The sequence below is a fragment of the Vulpes vulpes genome, chromosome 11 (assembly GCF_048418805.1).
Source record: "Vulpes vulpes isolate BD-2025 chromosome 11, VulVul3, whole genome shotgun sequence".
Taxonomy (NCBI): Eukaryota; Metazoa; Chordata; class Mammalia; order Carnivora; family Canidae; genus Vulpes; species Vulpes vulpes.
In genome coordinates this window covers 22,042,037-22,056,071 of record NC_132790.1, presented here as the reverse complement: position 1 = coordinate 22,056,071, position 14,035 = coordinate 22,042,037, and the positions used below count along the sequence as shown (strand labels likewise).

General features: G+C 36.3%; 1 protein-coding gene across 1 annotated transcript; it reads left to right on the top strand.

The window, feature by feature from the left end:
* Window positions 1–12,426: 12,426 nt before the first annotated feature.
* On the top strand, window positions 12,427–13,377 carry LOC112912422 (olfactory receptor 52A5-like). The gene has a single exon (XM_025989123.2). It carries the CDS (start codon window positions 12,427–12,429, stop codon window positions 13,375–13,377), a length of 951 nt encoding a protein of 316 aa, XP_025844908.2.
* Window positions 13,378–14,035: the final 658 nt, after the last annotated feature.

Below are 14,035 nucleotides of genomic sequence, written 5' to 3'. Positions count from 1 at the left end.
GTGACACAGGCATAAATTATACATACATAGTGTTAAAAATTATGATTAATATCATTAGTGAGAAATCAGGAATGCAGTGACAAGCCTAACTGGGGACCCTAATCAGAGTAAAGAGGATTTGGGTAGTGACTGCCCTGAAAAAGTAACATATAGTTGAGCCTTGAAGAGTGAGGGTAAGCAACCAGAAGAATATGAAAAAGAAGGAGTTTTCAGTCAATCAGAAGAAGAAGCAAAAACATTGAGAATACACCACACTCTATGAAAAAGTAAGTGAATAAACAACTATGAGATTCAAGCATAAAAGTAAAAAAAGTAGATAGGAGCAATGTTAGGAAAGATGAGTTTTAATCCTTAGGGCGATATGCAACTACTAGTGAATTGCAATCAGAATGGTGAAAAATCAATCATATATGTTAAGAAGATCAGTCCTGTACCAATTAGATATGAAGGAGAAGAGTTGACAGCAGAAGACAAGAGAGAAGTGTCTTAATAAAAGCATACAATAGTGATTGAACAAGGGTCTGTTCAAGGAGTTGCAAGAAATGGGTACATATGAGATATATTTAATAAGTGGGGTCAAAAGGTGTGGTGATTCATTGATTGTGAGGAATAAGAGAAATTGAGATGCCAGTCATGTTTAGATTTTTATTTTTTATTTTTTTATTTTTTTAAAGTATTTTATTTATTCATTCATGAGAGACACAGAAAAAGAAAGAGAGGCAGAGACAGGTAGAGGGAGAAACAGGCTCCATGCAGGGAGCCTGACACAAGACTTGATCCCAGGTCTCCAGGATCAGGCCCTGGGCTGAAGGCAGCGCTAAACTGCTGAGCCACCCAGGCTGACCATGTTTAGATTTTTAAAATGAGAAGCTACAGAGATCCTATAGCCATTTACTAAGATAACCAAAGTGTGGATGAATGGGAATTGTTTTTGATATAGTCTTTTTTATTTATTTGTTCTTCCCAAAGTACACTGAAGAAGAGATGTTCAGCAGGGGTTAGATATAGATATCATGTAGCTGATGAGAAGAGTAAATAAAGCTGGATAAGAAATTTACAAGTCATGGTCATAAACATGATATTTGAGATCATGAGGATGAAAGCCTTGATCAAGCATGAGTATGCTAAAATACTTGAACATTAAAATAGAATATAGTTAAATCATCAAAAAATGTCTGAAAAGAAAGTGATAAAAATATTAGGGAAGCATTAGATGAATGAATCGAAATGGAAAGGTATTTTAAAGATAGATAAAAGTATGTCAAAATCATGTGAGAATGACCTAAATTTATTGAAATACAATTAACACCACCATGAATTCACCATTTTTAGTATATTTTCAGTTTTGCAACCATCTCCAGAATCTAATTTTAGAATATGGATCACGTAAAACAGAAAACTTATTCCTATTTAGAACCACTTTCTATTTTCACCCCCAATCTTTGGCCACCACTTTTCTACTTACCGTCTCTATAGATTTTCCAGTTTGGAAATGTCTTACATATAGAATCATACAGAACATGTATTTTGTTTTTTGTTTGACTTCTTTAATTGAGCATAATGCTTTTGATGCTCATCCATATTGTAACACATTTCAGTGTTCCAATTCGTTGCTGAAAAGTGCAATATCATATACCTATGAAAAACTATTTTAGGGATCCCTGGGTGGCTCAGAGGTTTGGCGCCTGCCTTTGGCCCAGGGCGCGATCCTGGAGTCCCGGGATCAAGTTCCGTGTCGGGCTCCCGGCATGGGACCTGCTTCTCCCTCTGCCTGTGTCTCTGTCTCTGTCTCTCTCTCTCTCTCTATGTCTATCATAAATAAATAATTAAATGTTAAAAAAAGAAAAACTATTTTAAATGATTAAAGAGTTAATACTTATTCATCAAGAGTATTACCATTTTCTAGGGGGTGGAACTCTAATGGATTATATTGCAATTAAAATGTGCAAGATGTCCTTCTTCATCCTTTTCTCAGGACCTGCATGCAGAGAGTCATGTTTTCCATGTGACATTGGTCACATTGGTAGTCTTCTTTAACTCCAATGCTTCCATGTATTCATTGGTTGATGGCCATTGTTTCTATTTATTGACTATTGTGAATAAAGCTGTGATAAGCAATCATGTATAAGTCTTGGTACAGACATATGTTTCAATTCTTTTGGGTAGACACCAGTGGGTCATGTGAATATTTGTTTGGGTTTTTTTTTTTTTTAGCATTTTGAAGAACTGCTAAACCATTTTCCAAAACTGCTGCAATATTTTCATTCCCACTATCAGCATATTATGATTGTGATTTCTTCATAATCTCACCAACACTTATATTATGTTTTTGAATATAGCCAATTCAGTGGGTGTGAATGGTCTGGTGGTTTTGGTACACATTTCCTTAAAGATTAGTAACTTATAATATTGTGATTTTACTCATATTTTTTATTTAGTTTTAAAGGTCTTCTACATATTCTGCATGAGTCATTTACCAGATCTATGATTTATAAATATTTTCTCCCAGTCTCTGGGTTGTCTTTTCACTTTCTTGACGGTGCCTTTAAAGTATAAAATAATTTTGATTTAGTATAATTTTTCTATTTTTTCCCTTTTTAAAAAAATATTTTATTTATTCATGAGAAACATACAGAAAGAGGCAGAGACATAGGCAGAAGAAGCAGCCTCCTTATTGGAGAGCCTAATGCAAGACTGGACCCCTGGATTCAGGGATCAGGACCTGAGCCAAAGGCAGATGCTCAACCACTGAGCCACCCAGGTGCCCCTATTTTTTTCTCTTATTCCTCAGGCTGTTGGTATGGTACCTAAGAGTGTAATACAAACTCAAAAGATTTATACCTATGCTTTCTTCTAAGAGTTTCATAGTTTTGTATTCCATTTAGGTCAGTAATGCACTGAAAGTAAGTATTTGTGTATGGTATATGTATGCAGGGGTTTATTTATTTTTATTTTTATTTTTTTAAATTGGGGTTCAATTTGCCAACATATAGCATAACACCCAGTGCTCATCCCATCAAGTGCCCCCCTCAGTGCCCATCACCCAGTCACCCCCACCCCCCGCCCACCTCCCTTTCTACCACCCCTTGTTTGTTTCCCAGAGTTAGGAGTCTCTCATGTTCTGTCTCCCTCTCTGATATTTCCCACTAAGTTTTTCTCCTTTCCCCTTTATTCCCTTTCACTATTTTTTATATTCACCAAATGAATGAGACCATATGTTTGTCCTTCTCTGATTGACTTATTTCACTCAGCATAATACCCTCCAGTTCCATCCATGTCGAAGCAAATGATGGGTATTTGTCGTTTCTAATGGCTGAGTAATATTCCATTGCATACATAGACCACATCTTTATCCATTCATCTTTCGATGAACACCGAGGCTCCTTCCACAGTTTGGCTATTGTGGACATTGCTGCTAGAAACATCGGGGTGCAGGTGTCCCGGCATTTCACTGCATCTGTATCTTTGGGGTAAATCCCCAGCAGTGCAATTGCTGGGTCGTAGGGCAGATCTATTTTCAATTCTTTGAGGAACCTCCACAAAGTTTTCCAGAGTGGCTGCACCAGTTCACATTCCCACCAACAGTGCAAGAGGGTTTCCCTTTCTCCACATCCTCTCCAACATTTGTGGTTTCCTGCTCTGCTAATTTTCCCCATTCTCACTGGTGTGAGGTGGTGTCTCATTGTGGTTTTGATTTGTATTTCCATGATGGCCAGTGATGCAGAGCGTTTCCTCATGTGCTTGTTGGCCACGTCTATGTCTTCCTCTGTGAGATTTCTGTTCATGTCTTTTGCCCATTTCATGATTGGATTGTTTGTTTCTTTGCTGTTGAGTTTAATAAGTTCATTATAGATCTTGGATACTAGTCCTTTATCTGATACATCATTTGCAAATATCATCTCCCATTCTGTAGGTTTTTAGTTTTGTTGACTGTTTTTTTTGTTGTTGTTGTTGTTGTTGTTGTGCAAAAGCTTCTTATCTTGATGAAGTCCCAATAGTTCATTTTCACCTTTGTTTCTCTTGCCTTCGTGGATGTATCTTGCAAGAAGTTACTGTGGCCAAGTTCAATACAGTTTTAATGCATGTTTTGAGAGCCCAATTGTCTGGCAGTTTAATGAAGACTATTGTTTTTCCCCTAAATATTATTTACTGGGAGTCAACTGACCATAAATGGATCACCTGACCTTTATGGTTCAGATGTTCAATTCAATGTGTTCATTAGTAAGCTACAATCTTTCAAGAGGACGTATCTCATAGACATGTCATAACCTAAATTGTACAACTTCCAAAAGAGAATATCTCCAACTGAAAGTTGCTTTCTTTTGTATGCCAGATAAATAGGGGAAAAAAGCATCCTTTTGGTGCTTGTTTGAAATTTTTTTCTAGGTACTGGGTAACAACCATTTCCCCAGTTCTTTAATGGACAAGAATGTGGAGGAACTGTTACAAGATCCCATCTTTTCTTGTTAAAATTAATACATTTTTGTTTATACTTTAATAGCTTTATTGAGATATAATTCATATACAATAAAAGCCACCTATTTAAATTGTACAATTGAAAAATTTTTAGTATATTTACAGAGTTGTGAAACCATCTCTATAACTTAATATAGAACATCTTCATTAGTAGCCACTACTCATTTCACCCTCCCTGAGCCCCTGACAACACTAATCAATAATTCTTCAATTTCTAAGACTTGTCCATTATCTCTGTTGCAAATAATTTTTTGTTCAGAAAGTCCTATTCATGCAGAAGTATGAAAATTATCATATACCTTCTCAACACATAGTGCTTAAGGATAAATTCAAATACACACTCCAAAACTTTCTAAATAAGTAACCCTGAGCAACTTCCTTATTTTCTGTTTGCATTAGTTTCCACACCTCCATGCTATAGATGATGATAAAAAAAAAAAATAAATGAGATAACATACCTGTGAAGTTCTTAGAGCAGAAAAAGCTCTCAGCAAGTACTAGTTTTACTAATAATGAGCTCATTTTGGTCCGCATTTGAATAAGAGGAAATTGAGGCTTAATTCCAATCAGAATTTAAATTTTGGTATTCAAACTCTTTTGTTATGTCTAAATTATTCTCCCAAAATGATTGAGTTATCTGAAGTTTCAAGTAAAAGTACATCTTGGATAATGGTCCAAATTGATTTTCCAGTAAGAAACAATATATTAAATAAAATTGTTCAAGAACTCTTTATTACCCTTAAGATAAGGTCCAGGTTTCAAGGATTTCCATAATCTTGTAGAACCTGCCTTCCTTACAATATAGTGTAATATAATAATATAGGTCTAGCTCTTCCAGTCTACTTTCATTTCTGACCATATATCATCTTCACATAAATTTCACATTTTTCTGATTAATTTCTATCCATACCTTAAGCCTCAGCTGAAGCAGAAAAGCATTCCTAACATGTTATGTCACTTGGGTTTCTACTGTTTCAATATACATACTATTGCATTAATTATTTTTTCAGATTTATTGAGGAATAAAGGAATTTATTGAGGAATAAATATACATACATAGAAAACCATAAGATATTTAAAGTGTACATTGTAGTGATTTGATGAATTTATTATTTTTGTTGATTATTTTCTCTTTTAGACTATAAATATTTGAAGGATGGGGTCAATTGTGTTTGTTTTATTTTATTTTTTTTACCATTATATCCTAAATAGCACTAACCAGGATTCAAAGTGCATTCTCAATATGACTTTTCTTTAAAAAGGAATGAGTAAATGAATCCTGAACGAATATACTGGTACTGCTATATATATTTTTCCATGCCTTTTTTGTATTTTTAGGAAGACGGTGAATGTCATCTTTGTGAATTCATTTCCAGAGATGCTTATGGAGCTCCAAAGCATTAATTTAGCATGAGATTGTCCAGAATCATCTGCATTTTGACCATTTGGAATTATTTTTAAATTTATATGAACTTGAACCATATGCATATTTTTAATTATATGGGAAAATTATTCGCTACCTGCCCCAACCAATTGGGGTATTTTGTCTTCTAGACAGAGGCAACTGTAAATGATTTCACCATGCTCCTGCCAAGCAAATATTAAATACCACCATAATGCAGAAGAGAATTTAATTCAATAAAATCCTTATTCCATGGGTCTATAAAGATTTGTAATCCCATTACAAAATGATCTTGAAATGTTGTCCAAACTACTTGTTTCACATAGGATCTTTAACATAATCCAGAAATATTGGATTATGTCTGTTTCATATTTCTCCAACTAGATGTGAACCAACTTTAGAATAAAGACATTTTCTGTTTCGTCTCTATGCTCCTGTGTTTTAGAATCCAATTATCAATGTTTCATTGAAAAGACCTCACTTCACTGATCAAATCCTGCACCTATGCTAGGATTGCTGCAAGTAATGCAGCAATCTTGGAGATTGAAATCTTGGAGATTTAAACTATATTCCATCAATATAACAATCTCTATAGGATTAATCTTGCCTCATCCTGAAAGCTGCACCTGCTTCTTCAACAGATTTTAAGGTTATCTTTGTATTAGTTTTCTAATACTGCTGTAACAAATGATTGCAAATCTAGTGGCTTAGGAAACATAAAACTATTAGCTTACCATTGTGGAAGCTAGAAGTCCAAAATGGGTCGTATGATTCTGTTCTTCTAGAGAAAATATGGGGAAATCTGTTTTCTAGAGGTTTTATTCGTTCCTTGGCTGTAGCCTTAAAATGGCCTTTACTTCTTTCTGTTGTCCCTTATGTGACCTGAGTGTACCTCCCTCCCTGAACCTATGATTACATTAGTTCTACCTGGATAATGCAGAAAATTCTCACTGTCTCAAGGTCCTCAGTTTAATCACATATGCACCCTTTTACCATGTAAGCTAATATATTCATAGGTTCTGGAGTTTAAGACATAAACACCTTCAGCCTATCATGATCTCCATTTTGAAATTTAACTCCTTTGATTTGGAATCCATAGGAACTTTTATGGGTTTTTTTTCTTTTTTAGTTTAAGGAGAATATTATAAGGACTTTATTTTTGTCAAGATAAAATATACATCATGAAATTTACATGTGTGGGACACTTGGGTGGCTTAGCGGTGGAGCGTCTGCCTTTGGCTCAGGGCGTGATCCTGAGGTCCTGGGATCCAGTCCCATTTTGGGCTCCCTGCATGGAGCCTGCTTCTTCCTTTGCCTATGTGTCTCTGCTTCCCTCTGTGTCTCTCATGAATAAATAAGTAAAATCTTAAAAAAAGAAATTTACAATTGTAATCATTTTTCATTGCACAGTTCAGTGGTATTAATATATCTACACTGTCGTATTACCATCACCACTATACATCTCTAGAGCTTTTTCATTATCTCAATTAAAAATCTGTACCAATTAAACAATAAAGGTTTGTTTTGCCCTACCTCAACCCCTGGCAACCACAATTCTATATTCTGTCTCTGTGAGTTTAACTATTCTAGGTACCTGATTTAAATGGAGTCACACAGTCATTTTGATTTTGTGTCTGGTTTATTTCACTCGGTATAATGTAGTTAAGGTTCATTCCTGCTATGACCTGCGTCAGAATTACATTCCTTTAAGGCTAAACAATATTATATTGTGTGAATGTATCACATTTTGTTTATCCATGCACATTTGGATTATTTCCACTTTTTAGTTATTGTAAATAACATTGCTGTGAATATTGGAGGGCTAATTCCTGTTTGAGTCCCTGTTTTCCATTCTTTTGGGTATATAATAAGAACTGGAATTATTAGATCATATGCTAATTTTATGTTGAAAATTTTCAGGAACTGTTATTATTATTTCCCACAGAATTTTCTTTCTTTTTTATTTATTTTTAAAAATGTATTCATGAGAGACACACAGAGAGAGAGGGAGAGACATAGGCAGAGGGAGAAGCAGGCTCCATGCAGGGAGCCCCCATGCAAGACTCGATCTCAGGACTCCAGGATCACTCCCTGGGCCAAAGGCAGGCGCTAAACCACACCCACAGCATTTTATATACCAACTAGCAATATACAAAGGTTCTAATTTTTCTGCATCTTTTCCAACACTTGCTATTTTCTCAGTTGTTGTTCATTTGTTTGTTTTACAATGCCATCTTCATGATTGTAAACTGGCATCTCATGGTGGTTTTGATTTTTCATTTCACTATTAGTGGTATTGTACACCTTTTCATGTGATAATTGTTCAATTATATATATATATATATATATATATATATAATTTTGAGAAATGTCTATTCATGTCCTTTGCCCATTTTTTAAAATTTGCTTTTTTGTTGTTGTAAAGTTGTAGGATAGAATTCCTAGTTTTATGGGGTACCTGTGTGGCTCAGTCGGTTAAGCAGCTAGCTCTTGGTTTTAGCCCAGGTCATGGTCTCAGGGTCCTGGGATCAAGCCCCACACTGGGTTCCATGCTCTGTGGGGAGTCTGCTTGAAGACTATCTCTCCTCTACCTCTGCCCCTCCGTCACTTGCATATACATACACACACTCTCTGTCAAATAAAGAAAAAAAGGGGGGGATCCCAGTTATACTTTCTCAACCAAAATACTCTCTCATCTAAATATGATGACAAAAGTTTTTTTAAGTTATTTTATTTTCAGTGATGTAAAATTCTGCCCATATACAATGGTAAACTCCAAACAGACCAAAGTCCAATTTCCCTTGTTACTTTTGTAGCACTCTTTGAGACAGGTATGAATTATAGGATAATTGGTTCTTTATGAGTTAATAGCTTTGAGTATTTGTGATCACATCGATTGACCATAACTTGGATGATGTTTGGAAAATATAAATTGAATAATGTTTGCTAAATTGTTCAATATGTGAATTTATGATATTTTACTGTGGTTGCAATGCTTATGTAAACAAAATTTAGGAAAATGCTATTTCATGTAAAGGTAAGGAGAAGAAAGACTTTACCCATTAAAGAAGAGGGAAATCCATTAAGTTTAGTAAAATATCCAACCCAAAGACAGCAGCATGAAATTGCATATTCACTTAGGAAGAAAAACTAATACAAACAATGTGTTTGTGTTTTTCTTTTTCAATTGTATGTTCATAAAGAGTTACTTGTTTTGTTTCTTCTTTACTGACTTATAAAGTTAGTGAGGGTAGCAAAAGATGAATCTGAAAGGTGAGAACTTCCCAGATAACAAAGGGTTTTAAATTTATGAAAATTAATGACATATAACAAATAAATGTATGTTAGCCATAATTTATTGTGTTTGTTATATGCCACATATCATGAATTTTCATAAATATACATATCACAAGTCTAAGTATTGTTTTCATAGATGAAAGGAATACTGTAACAAAATTCAATATCACACAACTGGAGGCAGACCCTGGGTATAAACCACTGTTTGATAAGAAAAAATTAATGATTTTTGTTTTGTCCCCTTATCTCCTTCAGAGGAGATATGGTATTATCTATGGTATTCATAAATAGATAGATAATTTCACAGGATGAATTATAGTCTTAGAATTCTGTCCTTACATTCATTATTTTATTATAAGACTATCTTTCCTCTTCCACTACAATGTCCTCACCACACACAGAATCTAAAGGGAAGTCTGTGTAACACATCTGTTCTTAGTCTATGTTAGTCACAATGCAAAAAGCAATAACCAATGTATTTATAATTTTCATGCAATAAAAAGTCTAGAACGTGTTTCCTTTAGACATTCTTTCCTTCAACAATGAAGATAAAAATCCTTGCCTGTAGACTTCTACCACACTCCATGAGTGGATAGTTCTTATCGGGTTCTCTGTGTGCAAAGCATCCAGCTTCATGCTTCTTATGTATGCTTTCCCCAATAAAAACAGTAATAATAATCAGAATAAAGGGAGAAGTGGATAAATTGTGTGACTTGTAAACAATATGATTTTGTCACTTGTCCATTCCTCAGGAGAATTGCATCATAGTCCTTGCTCACATACTGTTACTATTTTTTGTTCTATATTTGTCTATGAGAATGTGTTCTTCAACTATTATAAAGTGCAAGGAGGTGAATACATGTAGGAAGGTTGTGAGTATGTGTTCTCATTGCTGTCTGAGAGATCTAGAGAGAAATATCATGAGGGTGTAAAGGCAGTGCAGGGAATTGAAACTGTAATTGTATGGAAAGCTTTATTAGGACTAAGCAAGTGTCAGCTCAGAGCAGATATTCTGCAAAGGAAATGGATACATCATTTAAGATTTGCAGTAGGGGGATCCCTGGGTGGCCCAGCAGTTTGGCGCCTGCCGTTGGCCCAGGGCGTGATCCTAGAGATCCGGGATCGAATCCCATGTCGGGCTCCCGGTGCATGGAGCCTGCCTCTCCCTCTGCCTATGTCTCTGCCTCTCTCTCTCTCTCTGTCTCACTGTGTGCCTATCATAAATAAATAAATTAAAAAAAAAAAGATTTTCAGTAGGACCTCAGGAGTGAAAAAAATAGTACTAATTTCTTCTTGATCTATTGGATATTTTCCCTTTTTTTCCTTTGCTCAGCAATAGTGAAATCCTTCAAATCTGCCACTGAGACAGGTATGTATTCTTGCTCAGGTCAACATAGGAAAGTAAAGTTGTAATGTACTGGAACATGTAATAACACTTCCACAGTAGGAAAAAAAAATGGACTTGAGGCAGGGAAACTGAGTTATGTGATATTATCCAAGGGAACCTCGTACAGGAAAAGGTAAATGAAGGAGAAATACAATAGGAGAGAGATGTGCTAGGGATGTGGAAAATAACCACACTTTCATTAAAGGTGTAATTCCAAATCATTTTAATTTACTCTATTATTTTAATACATTTATGTATCACCTTGTCCAGGAAAACCTTATTTTTTATAATTTCTCCAATAATGGGTTTAGTAAGAATTGTGAGTGAGTCTACCCCATTCTCTTGAAGCAAAGAATAATTAGACTATATGTTATGAGTAACAACATATTAATAGCAAAAATATGAAAACTGGTCATTTTATTAAAAGTTTATATATTACTAAATTGAATCCCACTGAACAAATATAATTACGTATTCAGTATTCAGTGCATTTGAAACATTTTATTCCTCATTTTCATACTATATCAGAAAGTATGAAAGAGAACAAAAGAGGGAGGTGGAAAGTGGGAGAGAGGGAGAAGCAGACTCCCCACTGAGTAGGGAGACGAACGTGGGGCTTGGTTTTAGGACCATGGAATCACAAACTGAGCCAAAGGCAGATAGATATTTAACTGACTGAGCCGCCCAGGTTCCCCAAGCAGATTTTAATAATCGAAAATTTCTGAGAAATAAATACAAAGCAACTTTTGTTTTGGGGGCATTATCTATCAAGTAAGAATTTTCACATGACAAAATGTGTGGTTCTGAACTCTTATAAGAAATTCACATTCGTGTATCATGTTTATTTTTTCCCTCTAAAATATCTAATTGTATACAAGTTTCTGGAGAAAAATTACCTGGCATCCACTTCTGAAATAAAGGTAGGGTCTACATACTGTGTCACAGCACTTCTGTATGCTAGTTGTGTGTATTTTTAACATTTGTAATATGACATTATCCAGTATTGTCTCCTTGATATTAAGGAACCTAACTTGTCAGTCCATATTTAACCCAGTGCTTACTATAGCACCTGGAAGAGTGAATATTCCTTTCATTGCTTTCTGTTTGACCACTTGACTAAATGCTCCTTGGGTAAGGACACGAGAATATGTAGGTAACATATCTTAAAATTCCCATAACTTATTAACAATACAAAACAAGCTTACATTCAATGGGACAGTTTTAAACTGACAATACACAACCATAAGCTCATCATTAATAGAAAATTGATTTCTCTCACTAGAGAGTATGCAGTTGCCTATTAGCATGTAAGTTTATATGTCCACCTGTCCGTGTGTATGTGTGTGTTTGTGTGTGTGAGAGAGAGAGAGAGACAGAGACAGAGACAGAGATATAGAGTCAGAGACAGAAATGGAGAGAAACAGGAAGAGAAGGTGTTAAAAAGACAGAAGGGAGGGGGTGCCTGGGTGACTCAGTGGCTGAGCATCTGCCTTTGGTTCAGGGTATGATCCTGGGATCCTGGGATTGAGTCCTGCATTGGGTTCCCTGCATGAAACCTGTTTCTCCCTCTGCCTATGTCTCTGCCTCTCTCTGTGTGTCTCTCATGAATAAACAAATAAAATTTAAAAAAAAAGACAGAAGGGACAACTAAAATCTGAAATAAATCATACAGGAGGCTTATCTGCAGTCCTGGACCCACTTAATTGCCCCATCAAAATTAAGCATATTTGACAAAATGCCATTGAAACCACATTCAGCCTCTGATTGGATGAATCTAGGTTGAAAAGAGAAAACAGAAGACAGACACTCAACACACACTGCCACACTGAACCAGAAGCTCTGAACCAGGGGTCTCTAAGCCAACATGTTCAAGCTCAATGGCACGATCTTCATGCCCCCAGTGCTGACACTGATTGGGATCCCCGGCTTGGAGTCTGTGCAGTTCTGGATTGGAATTCCTTTCTGTGCCATGTACATCATTGCTCTGTTTGGGAATTCCCTGCTCCTGGTCATCATCAAATCAGAACGCAGCCTCCATGAGCCCATGTATCTCTTCCTGGCAATGCTTGGAGCAACAGACATTGCTCTCAGTACCTGCATCCTACCAAAAATGCTAGGCATCTTCTGGTTTCATCTGCCTGACATATACTTTGATGCCTGTCTCTTTCAGATGTGGCTTATCCACACCTTCCAATGCATTGAATCAGGAATTCTGCTGGCCATGGCCCTGGACCGCTATGTGGCCATCTGTGATCCCCTGAGACACGCATCCATCTTTACACACAAACTTCTCACTCAGATTGGAGTGGGAGTGACACTCAGAGCAGCCCTCCTTGTAGCTCCATGTCTCATCCTCATCAAATGTCGGCTGAAACACTCCCGGACCACTGTGGTCTCCCATTCATACTGTGAGCACATGGCCATTGTGAAGTTGGCAGCAGAAGACATTCGAGTCAACAAGATCTATGGTCTCTTTGTGGCTTTCATTATACTTGGTTTAGACGTAGTTTTTATAACACTCTCCTACATCCGAATATTTATAACTGTCTTCAATCTGCCTCAGAGGGAAGCTAGGCTCAAAGCCTTCAACACCTGCATTGCCCATATTTGTGTCTTCCTTGAGTTTTATCTCCTCGGTTTCTTCTCCTTCTTTACACACAGGTTTGGGTTCCATATTCCACCCTACATTCATATTCTTCTGTCCAACCTTTACCTGCTTGTCCCTCCTTTGCTCAATCCTATAGTTTATGGGGTTAAGACCAAACAGTTTCCGGACCGAGTGTCCAAGATTTTACACTCTACAGATGCATTTTGACTTCTCATTTAAGTTTTTTCAAATAATAAAAATTCAATTTGAGAAATAGTAGTTTGGGATCAGATTTCATGCTTTCTGAAGTTCAATTGTGCTGTTGGAAGATACAGTTCTAGGTTTTATATTGGAGACAGGCTCTGATTTTGATTTTATTTTTTAAAAATTTTATTTATTTATTAATGAGAGACACACAAAGAGTGAGGCAGAGACATAGGCAGAGGGAGAAGCAGGGTCCCTGCAAGGAGCCTGATGTGGGACTCAATCCCAGGACCCCAGGATCACTTCCTGAATCAAAGGCAGACATTCAAATGCTGAGCCGCCCAGGCATCTGTAGACTCCGATTTTCATTTAAACAATTTCAACATTTTATGCATACAGAATTGTTTGGAACACACATTTAGTCAATAGGAGACATGAAAGGAAGAAATTATGAAGATTTTTTTTGTAGTTACATTAGCTTTTAGTAAAGGGCATTTCTTCTCTCTTTTTTTTAATATTTTTTGTTTATTTTAGGCAAGGTGCAAGAAAAAGAGTGTGCACCTGCAAGCACGAGTGGGGAGGGGTGGAATCTCCAGCAGACTCCCTAATGAGAATAGAGCTTGCCTAGGGCTTAATCTCAGGACCCTGAGATCAAGACCTGAGCAGAAACCACAAGTCTGAT

Bases quoted from the DNA above. Each gene is read 5' to 3' on its own strand.
- LOC112912422 (XM_025989123.2), top strand. From the start codon at position 12,427: ATGTTCAAGCTCAATGGCACGATCTTCATGCCCCCAGTGCTGACACTG.